The following is a 19,487-nucleotide window of genomic DNA, read 5'->3' on the forward strand; positions in this document are numbered from 1 at the left end:
GAAATAACCCCAGTGTCCACCAAACACATAATGGATAAGTGAATTCTGATATATTTTTCCCCCACAGAAGTAAATGGATTACCACTGCACACATTAACATGGATGAATCAAAGGGCAGTGTGTTCAAAGACAGAGTACTTTTGCCTCAAGTACTATTTAAGACTGTGTTTAACACAGAAAACACCTGCTACAGGCAGCAAAGACTAGAGGATCTAAGAGTTGGAAAGGAGCAGCTGCTGTGCTGTGGTGTGTGGCTCCTGGCTCCCACTGAGGCCATGAGCAATACCAGGGCATAGAAAAATCCCCCAGGAGCATAGCTGGCCCCATGGGAAATGTGCTGAACCCTCAGGCTATAGGACCAGCAAATTGGTAGAAAAAAGTTAACATTATACCATTTATGATAGGAATAAATCTAATAAAAGCTGTTCAGGAATTCTGTACTCAGAAGTACAAAAGCATTACTGAGAGAAATTAAAGAAGGCCTTTAAATGGGGGAAACAGTTCAGAGACATGAACTAGAAGTTTCTAATTATAATATCAGTTCTCTTCAAATTCAACTACAGAGTCAATGCAATGAGTATCCCAGAAGGAATTTTTATGCAAAGTAACAAGCTGGTTCTAAAGTTTACTTGGAAATACAAAGGGCCAAGATCAGCAACACCAGAATTGATCACACAGCTGGAGGCCCATGTGCCAGGAGACTGAACCTCAAAGAGCAACACTGATTCGGAGATGGACAGACAACAGACAAGTTGGACAATAGCCAGATGGAACCAAAAGCAGTCCAGAGACAGAGTCACAAATGTATTTTTCACCTGATACGAGACAAAATGACGCTGCTGTACCTGGGGGAACTTGCCTTTTCAATGAATGGCACAAAGTCAACTAGCTGGTCATAAAGAAGGGAAGTGATCCAACTTTACACAGTACACAAAATTAAATTCCAGATGGAGCACAATACCTACATGTCAAAAGTAAAACAATGAAGTTTTTAAAAGAATGTGTAGGAGAATATTTTGATGACGTTAGGCTTGGCAAAGACTTTTTAAAAAGGACAAAAATCAACTACAATAAGGGATGAGGACAGACAAATTAGACTACATTAAGATTTCTCATTCATCAAAAATCATAAGAAGTATTAAAAGGCAATATAAGCTAGGCATGGTGATTCACACCTATAATCCCAGCACTTGAGAGGCTAAAGCATCATGAGCTCCAGGCCAACCTGGACCACACAGTAACCTGCTTTAAAAAAAAAAAAAAAAAGCAATCTGAACAGTGAGAGAAGATGTTTACAAAACATAAAGCAGTAACATTGACAAGCAAATAGAAAAAGGAGCCAAGTATCTTAATAGTTCATAAAAGCCCATTAAAAGCATCATCAGTCATCAAGCAAATGCAAATTGGAATCCAACTCCACACTGTAAACCACCAACAAAAAAGAATGAAAGGGAACAGTATCAGGTGTGGCTGAGGAGCTATGTGGCACAAGGTCCTGAAGCTGGAGGCTCTGTTCCTGATTTATACCCAGCAGCAATGCATGCATTGCTCACTTAGAGACTCAGCAAGAATATTCATACAGTACCAGACACAGCAACCCAAGTGTCCACCTGCTGTGGGATGCAAAAGCAAGTCTGATATATTTATCAAATGAAACAATGCCACCAATGAGAATAAACACACAGCATCACAGATGAGCCTCATGCTAGAGAAATGAATACACATAAAAGAACACCTTCTATGTAATCCTGTTTATATAAAATTTCAAGACATGGCAAGCCAGCAGTGTGTGTAGTTGAGGCCATGGTTTCCCTATGTGTGGAGGGGCACCATCAGCCTGGACCCAGCAAGGTTTCTGCTCTCAGGACTGTATTCACTCTGGAAAAAGCATCAAGCGCTTCATGCTCACAAGTTCTTAGGTAAAAACATAATAAGGAACCAAAGATCTCACATACTACTTGATTCCATTTATACAAAGTCCAAAATAATGCAAAACTAAACTACACTGTTTAGAACACATACACACTTCAAACACTGAAAACCACAGCCACCCATGGTCCCTCTGATGGCTACATTGGCTTCTGAGGACTTTGCTTTACAACATTCAGAGGTAGCATGTTTGTGCTTCAGTGCATGTATAATAAATTCATAGTGAACAAGAACACATGCGTCCTGCTGATACTTGCCATAGGTGAGGGTGCAGGTAGCCTTTCCCATGGTATCCAAGGCAGTCAGACAGGGGGCTTTGGGGTGTGTTGTGCCCCAGCACTGCAGGGCACCCAGCAAAGATGGTGGCCAGGGGGTCCCCATTGCCAGAGGCTCCCCTCTTAGTACTGCCATTTCATCTCCCTCAGGCTTTGGCTGGTTTGGATCTGGCTGTTGGACTACAAGCAAAAAATCAAAATTTAAAACCCAATATTTTAGACTACCATGCACACATTGTTTTTAAGCATTTGTGTTTTATGATTTTGTCATCTCAACTATAAAAATCTTACATTAGATTTCCTTATCATTATCATAGTCACAGATCAATTAACCAAAGAACTATATGAGATTCAGTCATTGACAATGATGGCTTTGAAATAAAAACAACCCACCATCCTGGTAACCACAGCCTCACAAGACAAAGGTGGCCACAGGATGGCATTTCCATTCCCCACCCTTGGGGCTGGACTGTGGCATCACAGCACCCCACGCCCAGCACCATGGCCATAAGGGCAGGCTGCAGGCCCAGGAAGCAGGTTTTGTTGATCAGCCCATGTTCTACCACACCTGCATGGGCTGGCCAGGCATTAAAAGCATTGTAAATTAAATGAGACCTTATAAGGATTATTATGAAGTGCTAACCACTGGACTGGATGCACAGAGAAATGCAAAATCACTTTAATATGAGTCATGAGTTTTCTACCCGCTCACATAAAGGAGGCAGCCCATGTGGGTCCACACTCACCAATGTGCACAAATGTCCAGGACTGTCCTGTGCTACAACATAATGGCAATAACTCACGTGTGATACACATTTGCCTGAGTTTCCAGACTTCATGGCTACCATGTTCACAGAAACATGGAAGCTCAAATCAGAACTCTACCTTCCAACAATTCCTCAAAATCATCCACAAAGAACTCCTTCAAAGGAGGGCGTTTTGGCCTCTTCAGGGTGTTCAACAGCTGCTGGATTTTAGAGGACACTCTGCTGTTCACAGGGACACCTGTCACAGGGAGAAGAAAGAGGAACTGAGGCTGTGACATGCCACACTCATGGGAGAATGTAAGGGGACCGAGGCCTGAGGACAAACTGCTAAACGCACCCAGAGCTCACAAATTCAGCCAGGTGCCAGCCAAATCACACCGTCATTTTGGAATTTACTTATTGAAAGAAGAACTTACTAAATACCTTCCAGGAAATAGAATTTTCTGAAGCTAAAAGTTTTTAAAGTAGTCCAGGGACTCCCAGGGGAAGCCCAAGGCCATTTCAGAGCTCCTTAGGTCAAGACCATTCATTCCACAGTCTTAAGATGTCATTTGCCTTCCTTGTTCTTCTGTACAGGCCACATGTGTATAGTATCACTACAGACACATGTGAACCAGATGTGGGAGCCCAAATGTTCTCATCACCTAGCTGAAAACACAGCTCATAATAAACCCACCCTCACCAAATGCTTGTGTTGTCAAAATTCCTTGTTTGTAAGTATGTCATTTATGCAATGTGTAATGAGCTTACTATTAATTTTAAATAAGTTAATAATTTTTTATCTTTAGCTTTAATTTCTGACATGTTAAATGGCAAAAGCTCTGTAATGTCCTCAGTAGTTATGAAGAAACATTGTCCTGTTCTGGGAGATGGGATGTCAGCAAAAGAAACAGTTAAGAGTGTGCCCTCTTATCTTTGACAAAGGAGCTAAAAATATACGATGGAGAAATAGCAGCCTCTTCAACAAAAACTGCTGGGAAAACTGGTTAGCAGTCTGCAAAAAACTGAAACTAGATCCATGTATATCACCCTATACCAAGATTAACTCAAAATGGATCAAGGATCTTAATATCAGACCCCAAACTCTTAAGCTGATACAAGAAAGAGTAGGAAATACTCTGGAGTTAGTAGGTATAGGTAAGAACTTTCTCAATGAAACCCCAGCAGCACAGCAACTAAGAGATAGCATAGATAAATGGGACCTCATAAAACTAAAAAGCTTCTGTTCATCAAAAGAAATGGTCTCTAAACTGAAGAGAACACCCACAGAGTGGGAAAAAATATTTGCCAATTATACATCAGACAAAGGACTGATAACCAGAATATACAGGGAACTTAAAAAACTAAATTCTCCCAAAACTAATGAACCAATAAAGAAATGGGCATGTGAACTAAACAGAACTTTCTCAAAAGAAGAAATTCAAATGGCCAGAAAACACATGAAAAAATGCTCACCATCTCTAGCAATAAAGGAAATGCAAATTAAAACCACACTAAGATTCCACCTCACCCCTGTTAGAATAGCCATCATCAGCAACACCACCAACAACAGGTGTTGGCGAGGATGCGGGGAAAAAGGAACCTCTTACACTGTTGGTGGGAATGTAGACTAGTACAACCACTCTGGAAAAAAATTTGGAGGCTACTTAAAAAGCTGGACATCGATCTACCATTTGATCCAGCAATACCACTCTTGGGGATATACCCAAAAGACTGTTACTCCAGAGGCACCTGCACATCCATGTTTATTGCGGCACTATTCACAATAGCCAAGTTATGGAAACAGCCAAGATGCCCCAGCACAGACAAATGGATTAAGAAAATGTGGTATCTATACACAATGGAATTTTATGCAGCCATGAAGAAGAACGAAATGTTATCATTCGCTGGTAAATGGATGGAATTAGAGAACATCATTCTGAGTGAGGTTAGCCTGGCCCAAAAGACCAAAAATCGTATGTTCTCCCTCATATGTGGACATTAGATCAAGGGCAAACACAACAAGGGGATTGGACTATGAGCACATGATAAAAGCGAGAGCACACAAGGGAGGGGTGAGGATAGGTAAGACACCTAAAAAACTAGCTAGCATTTGTTGCCCTTAATGCAGAGAAACTAAAGCAGATACCTTAAAGCAACTGAGGCCAATAGGAAAAGGGGACCAGGAACTAGAGAAAAGGTTAGATCAAAAAGAATTAACCTAGAAGGTAACACCCACGCACAGGAAATCAATGTGAGTCAATGCCCTGTATAGCTATCCTTATCTCAACCAGCAAAAACCCTTGTTCCTTCCATTATTGCTTATACTCTCTCTACAACAAAATTAGAGATAAGGGCAAAATAGTTTCTGCTGGGTATTAAGGGGGGGAGCGGGAGGGGGTGGAGTGGGTGGTAAGGGAGGGGGTGGGGGCAGGGGGGAGAAATGAACCAAGCCTTGTATGCACATATGAATAATAAAAGAAAAATGAAAAAAAAAAAAAAAAAAAAAAAGAGTGTGCCCTCAACAGGCTCACCTTTTGGTAGTGAAAACCAACAAAACTATACACATACACATGCATGCAGAACACCCCACATAGGCACTGCCAAACACTGCCGTGGAGCAGTAAGCCAGGCCTGGAAGCCCACACACCCCCATCAGTATCTGCCAGCACTGTCTCACTCTTGTCTAAGAAGGTATCTCAGAGCCTTCCCTGACACTCTGCCTGACCTTGATCAGCCTTTCTCAAGCCTGGCTCTTCTGATGGAGGAGGCATGAAAAAACCAGATGTTCTACACACCTGGCCTTCCATCTGGTGGCAAAGTATACACAGGGTGTACATGTGTATGCACTTGCAGGTCGCAAACACTTGTGTGCACAGACACAAACTTCTTCCCAGAAATCCAGTCTCACCTCTCCCCATCCATGTCTGGATGCCTCTTCCTTCACAGGGAGAACCCTGGCTTCCAGCAACATCAACATGTTAGCTCAATGCTGTCATGTCTAAATAATCTCAGACCACTGAAAAACACAAACCACTAACAAGAGCTCAGAACTGACTCATCTCAGCCCCCTTCTCCATCGTTGTATGAAATACAGTTATGTGTGTATATGTCTTCTTGCTTTGACTTTTTGGCTGTTTCCCCTTCCCACCCTTTAAGTTCATGTGCTGAATATGCAGAACACCAACAAACTTGTCAGAGTCAAAACTGTATGTTATAGTTTGGATAAGAACTGTCCCCAAAGACTGTGTGTCAAAGGCTTGAACCCCAGCTGGTGGCACTATTGAGAGGTAACAGGATTCCAAGGGCCCTACCTTCCTCAATGGGTTGGCTCACTGATGAGTTCATACAGAATGGGCTATTGGGAGGTGTGGCCTGGTTGGAGGAAGTTGGTCCCTGGCCTCTTTCTCTCTGGCTCTCTGCTTTCCGGCTGCCATGAGGTGAGCAGCTTTGCTCCTGCATGCATTCCCTGTCATGACGTTCAATCTTGTCTCAGGCCTACAGTGACAGGGCCAAGCAACCACGGACTGAAACCATGAGTTAAAATCCACCTTTCCTCCTTTAAGTTGATTTTCTTGAGTTAACGTACAATATAAACAGATAACCCTAAACTCCTATACTCCTTCCAGCACCATCCACCTCCTCCTGGAAATGCACTGCTCTTTGCTTTCCATTTATCCTTCCTGCTTCCTTCCTGAAAGGAGAGCAGACATAAGCGTGGCCTGTTATTTTCCTTTCTTTCTCACACAGAGTCTTCCGTTTAACAACATCTGGAGAATCACTTCACTACAGTTCACGAAGATCTTTCTCACTCATTTTCATAACTGCATAGTACTCCACAATATGAACCTACTGGCTTTATTGAACCAATGTGTAAGGCTTGGATAACTGGGCAGTTTCCAATATGTTTCAATGAAAACCAGTGCTGCAATAATCACATGCATGTGTTTTCTTATTTTGTGTATTTTCAAAATACATTTTAAAAAAAATTGGCTAAGTGAAATTTTAGTTTTTTTATACGATTACTACCTCTCAATACTAACATAGCACTTAAACTTAGCCCTTTTTCACCAAAAGAAATTTCCCTGGACCTAAATAACCATACTAATTATCAATTCAACTAGAAGCAAATTCTAACCCAACCTCCAATTAAAACATTTTCAAAATACACATTAAAAAAAAAAACTTGGCTTAACAAACTAGAAATTTCTTTTAGCTCTTCATAAAGTTAGTAACTACACCCGTTACTAATATGGCACTTTTCTCAAGAGGAATTTCCCCATGGATTGCATCTCCATTTTGTTTTGTTTTTTTTTTTTTCATTTTTCTTTTATTATTCATATGTGCATACAAGGCTTGGTTTATTTCTCCCCCCTGCCCCCACCCCCTCCCTTACCACCCACTCCACCCCCTCCCGCTCCCCCCCTCAATACCCAGCAGAAACTATTTTGCCCTTATCTCTAATTTTGTTGTAGAGAGAGTATAAGCAATAATAGGAAGGAACAAGGGGTTTTGCTGGTTGAGATAAGGATAGCTATACAGGGCATTGACTCACATTGATTTCCTGTGCGTGGGTGTTACCTTCTAGGTTAATTCTTTTTGATCTAACCTTTTCTCTAGTTCCTGGTCCCCTTTTCCTATTGGCCTCAGTTGCTTTAAGGTATCTGCTTTAGTTTCTCTGCATTAAGGGCAACAAATGCTAGCTAGTTTTTTAGGTGTCTTACCTATCCTCACCCCTCCCTTGTGTGCTCTCGCTTTTATCATGTGCTCATAGTCCAATCCCCTTGTTGTGTTTGCCCTTGATCTAATGTCCACATATGAGGGAGAACATACGATTTTTGGTCTTTTGAGCCAGGCTAACCTCACTCAGAATGATGTTCTTCAATTCCATCCATTTACCAGCGAATGTGCATCTCCATTTTGTATTCTCAGAGTAACTTCCTGGATTGGCAGAGCTGGGTCCAAAGGTAAATGCACAAGTAGATTTTACCATCTCCCCCCAAACTGGTGGAATTATTTTCATTCCTGCCAACAATGTCTACTCTATGAAAAAAGCTGAACATGGTATTTAAGAGCTACTTTTTCATCTCTTTTGTGAACTGTCTATTTTTGCCCATTTTCCTATACCAGGAGTTGGCAACCTTTTTCCATAGTCTCATGGCTCACACAATTCTGTCACAGCCACTCCACACTGCCACCAAGCACAGGAAGAATGAATGAGGCTGTACGGTGAAACCATTCAAAACAGGCAGCCAGTCCATCAACTGGGTTTGCTGATGTCTGGTCCGTACAATTTTCAGTGTTTTTCTCCTTGATTTTTAAGCATGTTTTGTATTGAAAATATTACACTTTATCCGTCACAATGTAAATATTTCTCACAGTCTGTCAAATCTTCTTTTACCTTTGTTTTTTGGTAGCATGAGGTTTGAACTCAGGACCTCACACTTGCTAGACAGGTGCTCTACCACTTGAGCCACTCCACCATCCCTCTTTTAGGTTTCTTATGGTATTATTTTACCATGAAAAATATTTTTTGTAGCTTCATGTACATTAATGCCCACCCTATTCATGGAATTATTACACACGGTTTTGACCAAGCATGGTAAAAAAATTAAAAAGAAAAAGAAATTTCAAAAACGAAAGTGCTGAATTTCTCCGTGTGCATTACCCAGCTCAGTTGATGCTGAGAAGCCCTCAGGCAGTCCTGCATTTCTGTCCATCATGTTTAAGTCATTGTTGATCGGCTCACTGTTTTCCTGTCCTGAATTTTGTGAAAACAGGTCTAAAAAGCAAATGGTGCCCAAATAGCAAGGTAAAAGGGCAATCCTCTCAAGTCAAAAAAAAAAAAAAAAAAAAAAGGGCATGCGATGTGTTTATTTAAGTGACCCAGTGAAAATGTTAGATCTGTGAAAAGCAGCATGTCTTTAGCAGAGACTGGATGGCATTTTGGGAAAAACAAATGCAGCATCTGCACTGCGCCACTGAGCATGGAAGTCCATCCTAAGCATGGCAGTTTCTCCTGAACACAGTCCCCTTGGAACCACGTACTCATGGACAGCAAGACTCTACTGCAGGCAGATGCATCATTCTTTACTTTTATTGTATGTAGATTTTCAGTCATATTAGAAAACCTTTGTCTATAACCAAGACTTTTTTTTAAGCACCAACTTTCCTTCTATTCTTCATTTCTCACATTTAAGTCACTGATTCAGCTGGAGTTTTTCCTTGTCGATGGTATAAGCAAATCCAAAAGGCTTCTCAGTGATCCTAGCACATTTGCTAACAGACCATCTCTGCGATACTGAGATAGGATGTTATTATTTGAAGGTACACAGTGATAAGGTTAAAATGCATATTGTAAACTCTACAGTAACTACTAAAAAAAGGGGGAAGAAAATAAAATGCAAAAAAACTAAACCAAAAGAAGTCATAAAAAGTGAGGAAATTAAAAGATGGTGAAATAGAAAAACTAAAACAGGGTCATAGATAATTGCACTGACTGTATATGGTTCAAATAGTCCAATGAAAAGGCAAAGGATGCTTAAATAAAAATAGCAAGAATGAACAAAATGCTTAATATAAAAAACACATTTTAATTATAAAGTCACAGGCAGAGCAAAAGTAAAAGAATGGAAAGGTTTACATGTTAATAGAACTCATAAAATAGCCGAAGGTGCTATAATAATAACAGACTAAGATTTTAGAACAGGAAATACTACCAAGGGAAATTCTGTAATGATAAAAGGATCAATTCACTAAAATATAACAATCTTACATATGAATGTGTCTCCTAACAGAAGCTCAAAATATATGAAAAAACTGACAGATCTAAATGAACAAAAATATACAGTTTTTCTGTATATTGCTCCATTCCTGCTTGTCAATTTCTGTAAAAATTCCTGCTGGGATTTTAATTGATATGTCATTGAACCTCCAGATCAATTGGGGGAGAATTAGAATTTTTAACAACAGTGCATGTTCCAGTCAAAGAACATGGTATATCTCTCCATTCATTTAGCTCTTTTAAAAGTTTTTTTCAGCCAAGAACCAGTGGCTCACAACTGCAATTCTAGTGACTTGTTGTTGTGGACAAGATCAGGAGAATCACAGTTTGAAATCAGTTTGGTGGCATGCACTTTTCATCCCCAGCTCAATGGAGCTTGAAACTGGGAAGATTGTGACTCCAGACCAGCCCAGGACAAAAAAAGTTTGCAAGACTCTATTGTAGCAGGAAGGAGATCAGAAGAAAACAGAGTAGGCCTGAGTTCTGATAAAGTAGCAGAGAGGTAGGGATGGGATAGCAGAGAGATAAAACCTGAGGAATCTGAACGTGGAGAGGGTCAGGTAGAACTGGGGAGGGGGAAAGTTACATTAGCCCTAGGGTAAAGTAGCTTATAGAATTAAATATGATCATATATGGATTAGACCTTGCTTTTTGCTTCTATAACCTGCTTGCAGGGTACATAAGGTGAGACCCCTTTGTTCTCAGGGCTCAGCCTTTGGACATGAGTCCACTGGGGTCTGTGCTGACACAATAAAACGTTGCTTCCTCGTAAACTGCCTCAGTGTTCCGTATCTCAGTTTGAGATTCCCACAACACTATCTCACCAGAAAAAAAAGCTGGGTGCAGTAGCATGCTATCATCCCAGATACTGTAGAAAGCTTAAAATGTGAGGATCACTATCTAGGCCAGCCTGGGCAAAAAGCAAGACCCTATTTCCAAAATAACCAAAAGAGCTGGAGCCATGGCTCAAGCACTAAAGCACCTGTCTTGCAAGCATGAAGCCCTGTGTTCAAACCCAATATGGCCAAAAGAATTTTTTCAGTATTGTTTTGTAGCTCTCAGTGAATAGCTATTTCCAAATAGCTATATATTTCATTCAAGTTACCCTGAAGTATGTTGTATTTTGATGCAATTGTAAATGGTATTTAAACTTTTCCCAATTATTTGTTATGAGGCTATAGAACTACAGTTACATTCTATGTTGACCTTATACCAGTTCTAGTAGCATGTTTTTGCAGAATCGTTAAGATTTCATCACATGTATGACCATATTATCTATTTTCAAACACAGTTTTATAGTTTCTTTCCAAACCTCACACCTTTTACTCATTTTTCTTGCTTTATTTTAATGTCTAGAACTTCTGGGACTAAGTTGATTAAAAATGCTGACATCTTTGCTTTGTTTCCATCTTAGGGAAATCATCCTTAATTTTTCAGTTGTGGTTTTTCATAGATGCCCTTCAACAGGTTAAGGAAGTTTTCTTCCTTTAAATTTTTTTTTTTTTTTTGGCAGCACTGGGGTTTGAACTCAGGACTTCACACTTGCTAGGCAAGCGCTCTTACCACTTGAGCCACATCGCCAGCCATTCGAAAGTAACTGAAAGTTGTTTTTCTTTCTTTTTTGGTTGGACTGGGTTTTGAACTCAGGGCTTTGTCTATGGCCATACCACCGTGAACACATCCAATCTCGTCTGAACTCAAAGCAGGCACTCTACTGCTTAAGCCACACCTCCAGTCCATTTTGCTCTGGTTATTTTGGAGATGGTATATTGCAAACTGTTTGCCTGGCCTGGCCTTGAACCTCACTCCTTCTGATCTCAGCCTCCCAAGTTGCTAGGATTACAGGCATGAGCCACCAGCACCAGCAAGTTCTTGAAAGTTTTTAATCATGATTTTCTTTCTTGTTGGTACTGGGTTTGAACTCAGGGCCTTGTACTTGCTAGGTAGGCACTCCATTTACTTGAGCCATACCCCCAGCCCAGTTTTGCTTTAGTTATTTTTCAAGTAGGGGCTCATGTTTTTGCCTCAGATCTCAATCCTCTACCTACAGCTGCTAAAGTACCTAGTATTACAGGTCTATGCCACTATGCTCAGCTAATTGAAATAGAGTCTCACTAATTTTCACCTGGACTGGCCTTGAACTGTGATCCTCCTAATCTCTGCCCCACATATAGCTGGAATTACAGGTATGTCACCCTGCCTGGCCTTATCATGATTTTTGTCAAATGACTTTTTGCTTTAAAGAAATGATCGTATGGTTTTTCTTTTGTAGGATATAGTTCAGTGGTATAAAATACAGTCAAATGTTGTGCAACACTCACCACCATCTGTCTGTAACTGTTTTCATCTTGTAAACTGAAAGTCTGCTCCCATTAAGCACTAACTAGTTACTCCCTCCTCCCTATTCCTGGTGCCCACCAATCTTCTAGTTGTATCTGAACCTTACTACTCTAGGTATCATGTGTGAGTGCAATTGTACAGCATGACTGGATCATTTCACTGAAGTTCATCCACATGCAGCACATATCAGAATTCCTCCCTTTTTAGACTGAACAATATTCTACTGTATGTATACAGCACATTTCAACAATTTGCTCTAATAAACAGATGCTTGGGTGCTAGCACACTGTGCCTATTGTAAACAATGCTACTGTGAACATAGATATGCAAATATCTCTCTGAGAATTTGTTGTCAGTTTAGCAGCCTGTACCTACAAATAGGATGGATGGATCATATGATAATTCTACTTTTAATATTTTGAAGAACTGCTGCACTGTTTTTCACAGGGGCTGTCCCAGTTTACATTCCTGCTAAGGGACAAAGAGTTCCAATCTTTCCACCTTGTCACTAACACTTGGTGTTCTCTGGTTTGGGGTTTTTAACAGTAGCCATCCTATGGGTGGGAGATGGTACCTCACTATTTGCTTTGCTTCACCCTGCGAGTCAGTGACATTGAGCATCTTTTCATCTGCTCACTGGTCATTTATACATCTTTCTTGGAAAAATGTGTTTTTAAGTTCTTGATAGTTATTGAAAAAGTTTTCTTACTTTCTGTTGGATTCTAGAAGCTCTCCGTAGAGTCTAGATATTAATCCCTTATCAGATAATACATGATTTACAGATATTTCTCCCATCTGCTGGATTCCCTTTTTTCTCTGTTGATAGCATCTTTGGATGCATAAAAATTTTTTTCATTAAGTATAACTTGTCTATTTTTTTGCCTATACCTTGGTGTCATACCCAAGACATCATTGTCAAATCCAGTGTCATGGAGTTACTGTCCTATGTTTCTTCTAAGAGTCTGATAATGTTATGTCTCACATTTGGGCCTTTGATTCATTTATTTATTTATTTTTTTGTATGTAGTGTTAGAAAAACATCTAACTTTCTTGTTTTGTATGTGGATATCTAGTTTTCCCAGCACCATTTGTTTTGTTGAACACTATCTTCTTCCTAATGGTCTTGGCACCCATGTCAAAAATCATTTGACCATATACATGAGAGTTTATTTCTGAACTCCTGCTTTGTTCTCTCTAAAGATTATTTCGATTACTATTTTGATTATATTTGGTTATTTTAAAGATTATTTTGATTTACTTGATTACTTTGACTATTCTAAATTTTAGGAGGAATTTTTCTATTTCTCTAAAAAAAAAGCAGTCATCGGATTTTTGGAGAAATGTTGAATTTGAAGATTGCTCTGTGTAGTGTTAATCTTAAAACTGTTAAGACTTTTATTCCATGAACATGGGATGCTCCATTTATTTGTTTTTAATTCCTTTCAGCAATGTTTTTTAAGTTTTCACTGTACAAGTCTTTTGTGTCCTTGCTTAAGTTAATTCTTTTTGGTGCTATTATAAATGGAATTGTTTTTATAATTTCTTTTTCAAGTGGTATGCTATTAGTACATAGAGATACAACTGATTTTGTGTTATGGCTTTCTGTCTTGCTAAGTTGTTGAATTCATTTATAAGTTCTAACATTTGTGTGTATGATCAAGATCGTATCACCTGCAAGCAGAGATAGTTCTGCTGCTTCTTAACAACTTGTATGCATACTTGCTCTAGCCACAACTTTCACTACTACATTAAATAGAAGTATGCAAAAGTGGGTATTCTTGCTTTGCCTCATTCTTTCTTTTTATCTTGATCAATCCAGCTAGGTTATTGGATTTTATTATCTTTCAAAGAACTAGCTTTTGGTTTATTTTTTTCTACTGTCTTTTCTTTCATGCTGATTCATACTCTTATATTTATTATTTCCTTTCTCCTATTTACTTTGGATTTACTCTGTTCTTTTCCCCCTTTGGAGGTGGTACTGGGGTTTGAGCTCAGGACCCTGTGCTTGCTACCCAAGCACTCTTCCACTTGAGTCACACCTCAGGGCTTTTTGCTTTAGGTTATTTTTATAGGCAAGGGTACTCTTGTCCAGATACTCCTACCTGTGCCTCCCACATAGCTGGGATAACAGGTGTGCACCACCATTCTCGGCTTGTTTCTGTTTAGATGGGATATCACCAACTTTTCCCAGGTTCCTCAAACTAAGATACTCCCAATCTCTGACTCCCAAGGAGCTAGGATTACAGGTGAGACCTACCATATCCGGTCTTTTTCCACACTCTTAAGGCAACTCTTAAATCACTGAGTTTAGATCCTTCTTGGTTTCCTAATATCAGTATTTGGAGTTCTAAGTACTCCTCTAAGTACATTCTCTGGGCCTAAATATGGGAACTACAATGCAGCAGCACCAACCTCAGAGGGTACAAGGATGTGGTGTAGGGAACTTTCACTGTTACTCATTTTGCACCCAATCTAAATTTGGGGATTTTTTTTCCCTCCGTACTCTCTCTGCTCCATGTCTGATCAATTCCATAAGTATTTCCAATTATTCCTCAATGTTATGGTTTCTGTGATACCACTCATTCACACTGGTTACTGTTTATCTACACAAAGGGATTAAAACTGATGTCTGGCTCAGGTTTTCTATAGGGAATACACTAGAGCTGTGTTCAGTGCCCAAGGAGAAAATCTGTGCTCTGCTGTTCAAAAGAGAAAGAGGCACCTGCTCACCATCTGCTGTTTCCAGGATGCTCCCACTGTACCCCCGAGGAACACCTCTCACAGAAGCCACCTGTGGTCGCTCATAGTGCGAGTGCTCCACTAGCCCGGTGGTGACATCAGGAGGAGCAGGGTGCAGATCTGTTTTGAAAAACACATCCAAATGGAAGTGGCCATTAATTCAAATAAGAATTAAGTTACTGTTCAAACCCCATCAGTCTAAAGCTTCACTGGAAAGCTCTAAGCAAGGGAAACATGAAATCCTGATCAGTTGGTTTCCCGGGCAAACCAAAGGCTTGCCAACCCTGCAAATTCTCAGACACTACACAGGATGTGTGCACATGGACGGTTTGATTCTCAGAGGCATCTAGATCCAGGGCTACAACTGTAGCACAGAGACAAGATTTTAGTTAGATATTCCCCCTTAAGGAAGCAGAAACATATATGAAATCAGTTATTATTGGAACACTTTTTGTTACACCATGAAACAACAGTGAGACTTCTATAAACTTCCCTAACCCCAAAAAATATGCTGGATGTTATAAAGATACCACTTTCACAGGCCTCAATGAATAAAACTATAAAAATCAAAACCGTCCCCACTGCTGCAATGAGTTGGATGTGGTGATGTGTGCCTGCCAGCCCAGTTACTTGGAAGGTGAAGCAGGAGGATCACAAGTTCAAGGTCAGCCTGGGCAATATAGCACAACACAGTCTCAAACAAACAAGAAAATGTTTATAACATTAAAGAGACCACAGCTGATTTTTTTAAGTAAAATGAATTAATGCCTCATTTAAAGACAGACTATGCAAAATATTTTTAGAAGTTTAAACATTCTCTCTCCATTGTCTCAATGTACATGCGTATATTAATTTTCATGGCACAATACATCTTCCTGTTCAGAAAGCTGGCTGACTGTAAGTGGCTATAGGGATTATCATTGAACCTAGGAAAGGCACTGCATAGAACAGCTTTCAGAAATGGTGCTGCACCACAGTGCTGAGGACAGACACCTATTCACTTAAAAGAGAATGTACTCACATCACTCTTGGATGGAGACCAGTAATCTGTGTACCACTTTAATGAGCTTCCCGACTCACTGTGCACTCTCACACTCTAAACATCCCCATTTCAATAATAACCCAGGTACCATGCAAAGTAAGAAATCCTCATATGTATAGAAAGCTGAAACTACACAGGGAGCAAAACACAAACTCACTATTACATAGCAGAAAAGCACCTTTGGGGAAACTCACAGCTTTAATGACAGTTTTCACAACTCTTGAAAAGGCTTGATGTTGAGCAAACTGGTATTTTAAAGTTGTCTATCAGGAGGTTCTTTCAGTTTAAAGAGAAATTTCCTTACCCTTTCAAATCTAGCAAAAAGAATAACTGATGTTAAAAGTATACATGGCAAGAAAAGTATATGTGGTAACTTGTGCACTACAAAGTAGTTTTTAAATAACCACATAAAAATAAGCTTAAAGTGAACTTCTGTAAGCACTGTCTTAGGTCTGGGTGTTTGTATTTGAGCCAAATGTTCAATGTATTTGATTCCTTTAATTCAAAACTGACATGACTACATTTTAAATTACCTTTTTCTAATATGTTCTAACTCAATTTTTTATTTACTATATTCTTCCTCTTTGTATATTTCTTTCCTTGGTTCAGACTAAACCAAAGGACAATTCTGTAACAAGGAGGGGAAGGTGAGCACAAGCTGAGTGTCCTTTGTAGGAGCTGCTCAGGAACAGTGTGTCTCATATGTCAGTGCGTCTCAGATGTCACAGATTTTGGCATTTTGAAACATTTTCATACTTTACTGGTTGAACATTCCAATCTGAACTCCAGATTTCAGATCTGGATCCCTAAGACATTTAAAGTTTCAGATTTTCAGATTAAGGAAGCAATACCTGTATTTTTGAGATTTAGAAATTCAAGTCAACTATGTCCTACAGACCCTCAGATCATGAAAACCACATCTGCAGTAAGGTACTAAACAGAATCCACGTTGAGCTTTTTTTGGCAGTACTGGGGTTTGAAATCAGGGCGTCACTCTTGCTAGGCAGGCGCTCTACTGCTTGAGCCACTCTGCCAGTCCTGTTTTGTGTTGGGGGGTATTTTCAAGACAGGGTCGCTCAAACTATTTGCTCAGGTTTGCTTTGAACTGTGATCCTCCTGATCTCTGCCTCCCAAGTAGCTAGGATTATAGGCATAAGCCACCGGCACCTGGTGAGATTTTTATTAATTTGGTAGAATTAATCACAAAATGAGAAAGGAAGGGAAGCCCTCACAGCACAGCTGCAGGAGACAGGAGGGTCATCCACCAGCATAGGTGACAACCCTAAGTTATAAACACCTGCAGCCAGCGCCTTTCCAGAAAACAAACACATCTGATTCCAACATGCACCAGAGCAAGTGCTTGTGGAGCACTGAGGGTAGTGCGGTCAAACTGAGCTGTTAACTTTTCATGCTAACCCTGCCTCTATTTCTAACCCATGGAGAAATAATGATTGCACAGCTTGGCAGTGACCAATAAACTGTGAGTGCTCTGCATTCTCCCCTGTATCTTTTACCTAGGAAAGAGCTCCAAGAAGCAGGAACAAAGCAAGGGGAACATTCAACAGCTGGTATTTGTTTCCCCTGTATGTTAATTGAGTGTCTCTGTTTAGTTAAATCTCAGGATGTATGTTTCATCTGTGGACTGCCAACAACCGTGAGAATAGGTGGGCCATAGTTACCAGCCACACACAGGACCCCAAGAAAGGTACAGAACCACTGAGGCAGCTGTTTTCCAAGCGAACACCTGCTCCTGCCACTCTGGTTGTTGTGCAGCTCCTGAGAGTAAGAAACACAGAGTGGGTACAGAGCGAGCACCACAAGTGTGCATGTGACTTACACAGCTGTGGAAAAACACATGACCAACAGGAATATGTAGACCTGTATACTGACTCAAACAAACAAAGAGCAGCCTCAGGCCCCACAGAAGATGCTGAGACAGGAACAGTGGGTCACTACTGTTCATTCACTCCCAATCTAGACAATACACCAAGACTTGACATGCAAGAAAGTGAGCACAGGAGCCCAGCACCGTCTCGGAAGGCCCACAGGAACTGCCCTGCCAATGCCATCCTGTCCTGGTAGGCGAAAGGAACTTGTCGCCTCAGTTCCAACAAAAAAAAGCAAAGTGAGGAGGAATGGGGAAATGTGGCTTGCCCACTAAGCAGCTGTGAAGCTCAGGCAAACTACAATCACATGATTTTTGTCTTTCTTCTTCCTCTAGGGAAACCAGGGGTTAAGATAAGCATTCAACAATACAGACTATATCTTAAGGTACCAGGACAAGAACATATGTGAGCTTCATATGCCAGCCACACACACAGTTGACTATACAACTGCTTCTGTTTACAAACAAAGATTCAAATGATGAAAAGTGACATTTTCTTTCCTTTCTAAGATTACTGTAATGCAAAGGGTTACACAATCTGGCTAAGATTCCTGCATCCGCATGACTGGCTGTGACTAACACCTTATCTCCAGGTTGAGGTGCATCTGGAGGAAGATAGGCCAGGCCACAGCTGTAGCCCTAGGCCCTGCCTCAGGACCCCACCCAGGCACAGGGACAATAGATGGCCCTGCAGCCATGTCTCTGAGAGGCAGTCAGGCCAAGGGTGGCTGTAATGACCAGCAGTAGCCATTAGGCTTCTCCATGTAGAGAGCAGGAAAGGATGAGAGGATGCCACAAGTCTGGGGCTCTCAGACCACAGAAGCACAGAACTAGTTCTTTCCCCAAAGGGCCTTGCAGATGAGAAAGACTGAGGTCTGAACAGAGAAAATTTTGACAACTGGGCCATACTGTTCAATGGATTATTAAGGATTGAATTCAGAGGACATACAACCAAATATTTACACCCGTTTTTGTCAAGTGTGATTATGAAGAGCTCAGGCAGACAAGCCATCATGTGACTCAGGGCTGTGTGGTCTGCCACTTTGCACATACTCCTCTGTCTCGGGCACTCCTGACCCTTCCCTGCTGGTGGGCCATGCAGCTCATTACTGACCTATGTGGGTGTGGGCCGCGAGGCCCGCGAGTACAGTGGTGGTGGCGCTGGGTGCGGCAGCGGGTCTCCCTCCCGGGTGAGATGAGGTGGAAGATGCAGAGGATGAGGTGGACGAGCCCTGAATGACCCTGTCGAGCCAGGGCTCGACGCTGGGATGGCTCTGGAGCGGAGTGGAGGTAAGTCGCCCGGGTCGCCGTAAAGAGCCCTCATCTTCTGAGGCAGATGATGTGTCTGTGGTTAAAATAATGCGACAGGCATGATGTAGGGATGGGTCAGAAGGGAGATGGGGTTCTCACTCACGGAGCCTCCAGGCCTGCAGCACAGTCCTGTCCCACATGGACAAGTGGCATCCTGGAGGTCACCCTCAGTCTAGGATATGGGAAGAACCCTACTGTGGGGAAGCAGTCCCATGAACCCCAACTTTCCCAGAGAGGCCTTGCCATAGGGTGGCACACACTAGGGGTAAAGATCGCTCCCTGTCCCCTAGACAATGGAGACCCCAACTGCGATATGTGCTGAGTGTCCAGTATCACCATTGCATACCACATAGCCCCACATCACAGCCACACAGCAACATCCCACGGGCAGGCCAGACCCAGCTGGCACCTTGGATTGTGGCCTATGTGTGAACCC

General features: G+C 41.2%; 1 protein-coding gene across 6 annotated transcripts in view; it reads right to left on the bottom strand.

Moving 5' to 3' along the window:
• The window catches only part of Dip2a (disco interacting protein 2 homolog A), a 119,390-nt gene that overhangs the window by 62,560 nt on the left and 37,343 nt on the right, over positions 1 to 19,487 (bottom strand). For all 6 annotated transcript variants that reach the window (XM_074072449.1, XM_074072446.1, XM_074072447.1 and 3 more), the window contains 4 exons: positions 18,855 to 19,085; positions 14,805 to 14,933; positions 3,090 to 3,209; positions 2,187 to 2,384 (listed from right to left, as the gene is read on the bottom strand). In XM_074072449.1, coding sequence (XP_073928550.1) covers positions 2,187 to 2,384; positions 3,090 to 3,209; positions 14,805 to 14,933; positions 18,855 to 19,085 — 678 coding nt within the window. The remainder of the gene's footprint in view (positions 1 to 2,186; positions 2,385 to 3,089; positions 3,210 to 14,804; positions 14,934 to 18,854; positions 19,086 to 19,487) is intronic.

The sequence above is a fragment of the Castor canadensis genome, chromosome 5 (assembly GCF_047511655.1).
Source record: "Castor canadensis chromosome 5, mCasCan1.hap1v2, whole genome shotgun sequence".
NCBI classification, from domain to species: Eukaryota; Metazoa; Chordata; class Mammalia; order Rodentia; family Castoridae; genus Castor; species Castor canadensis.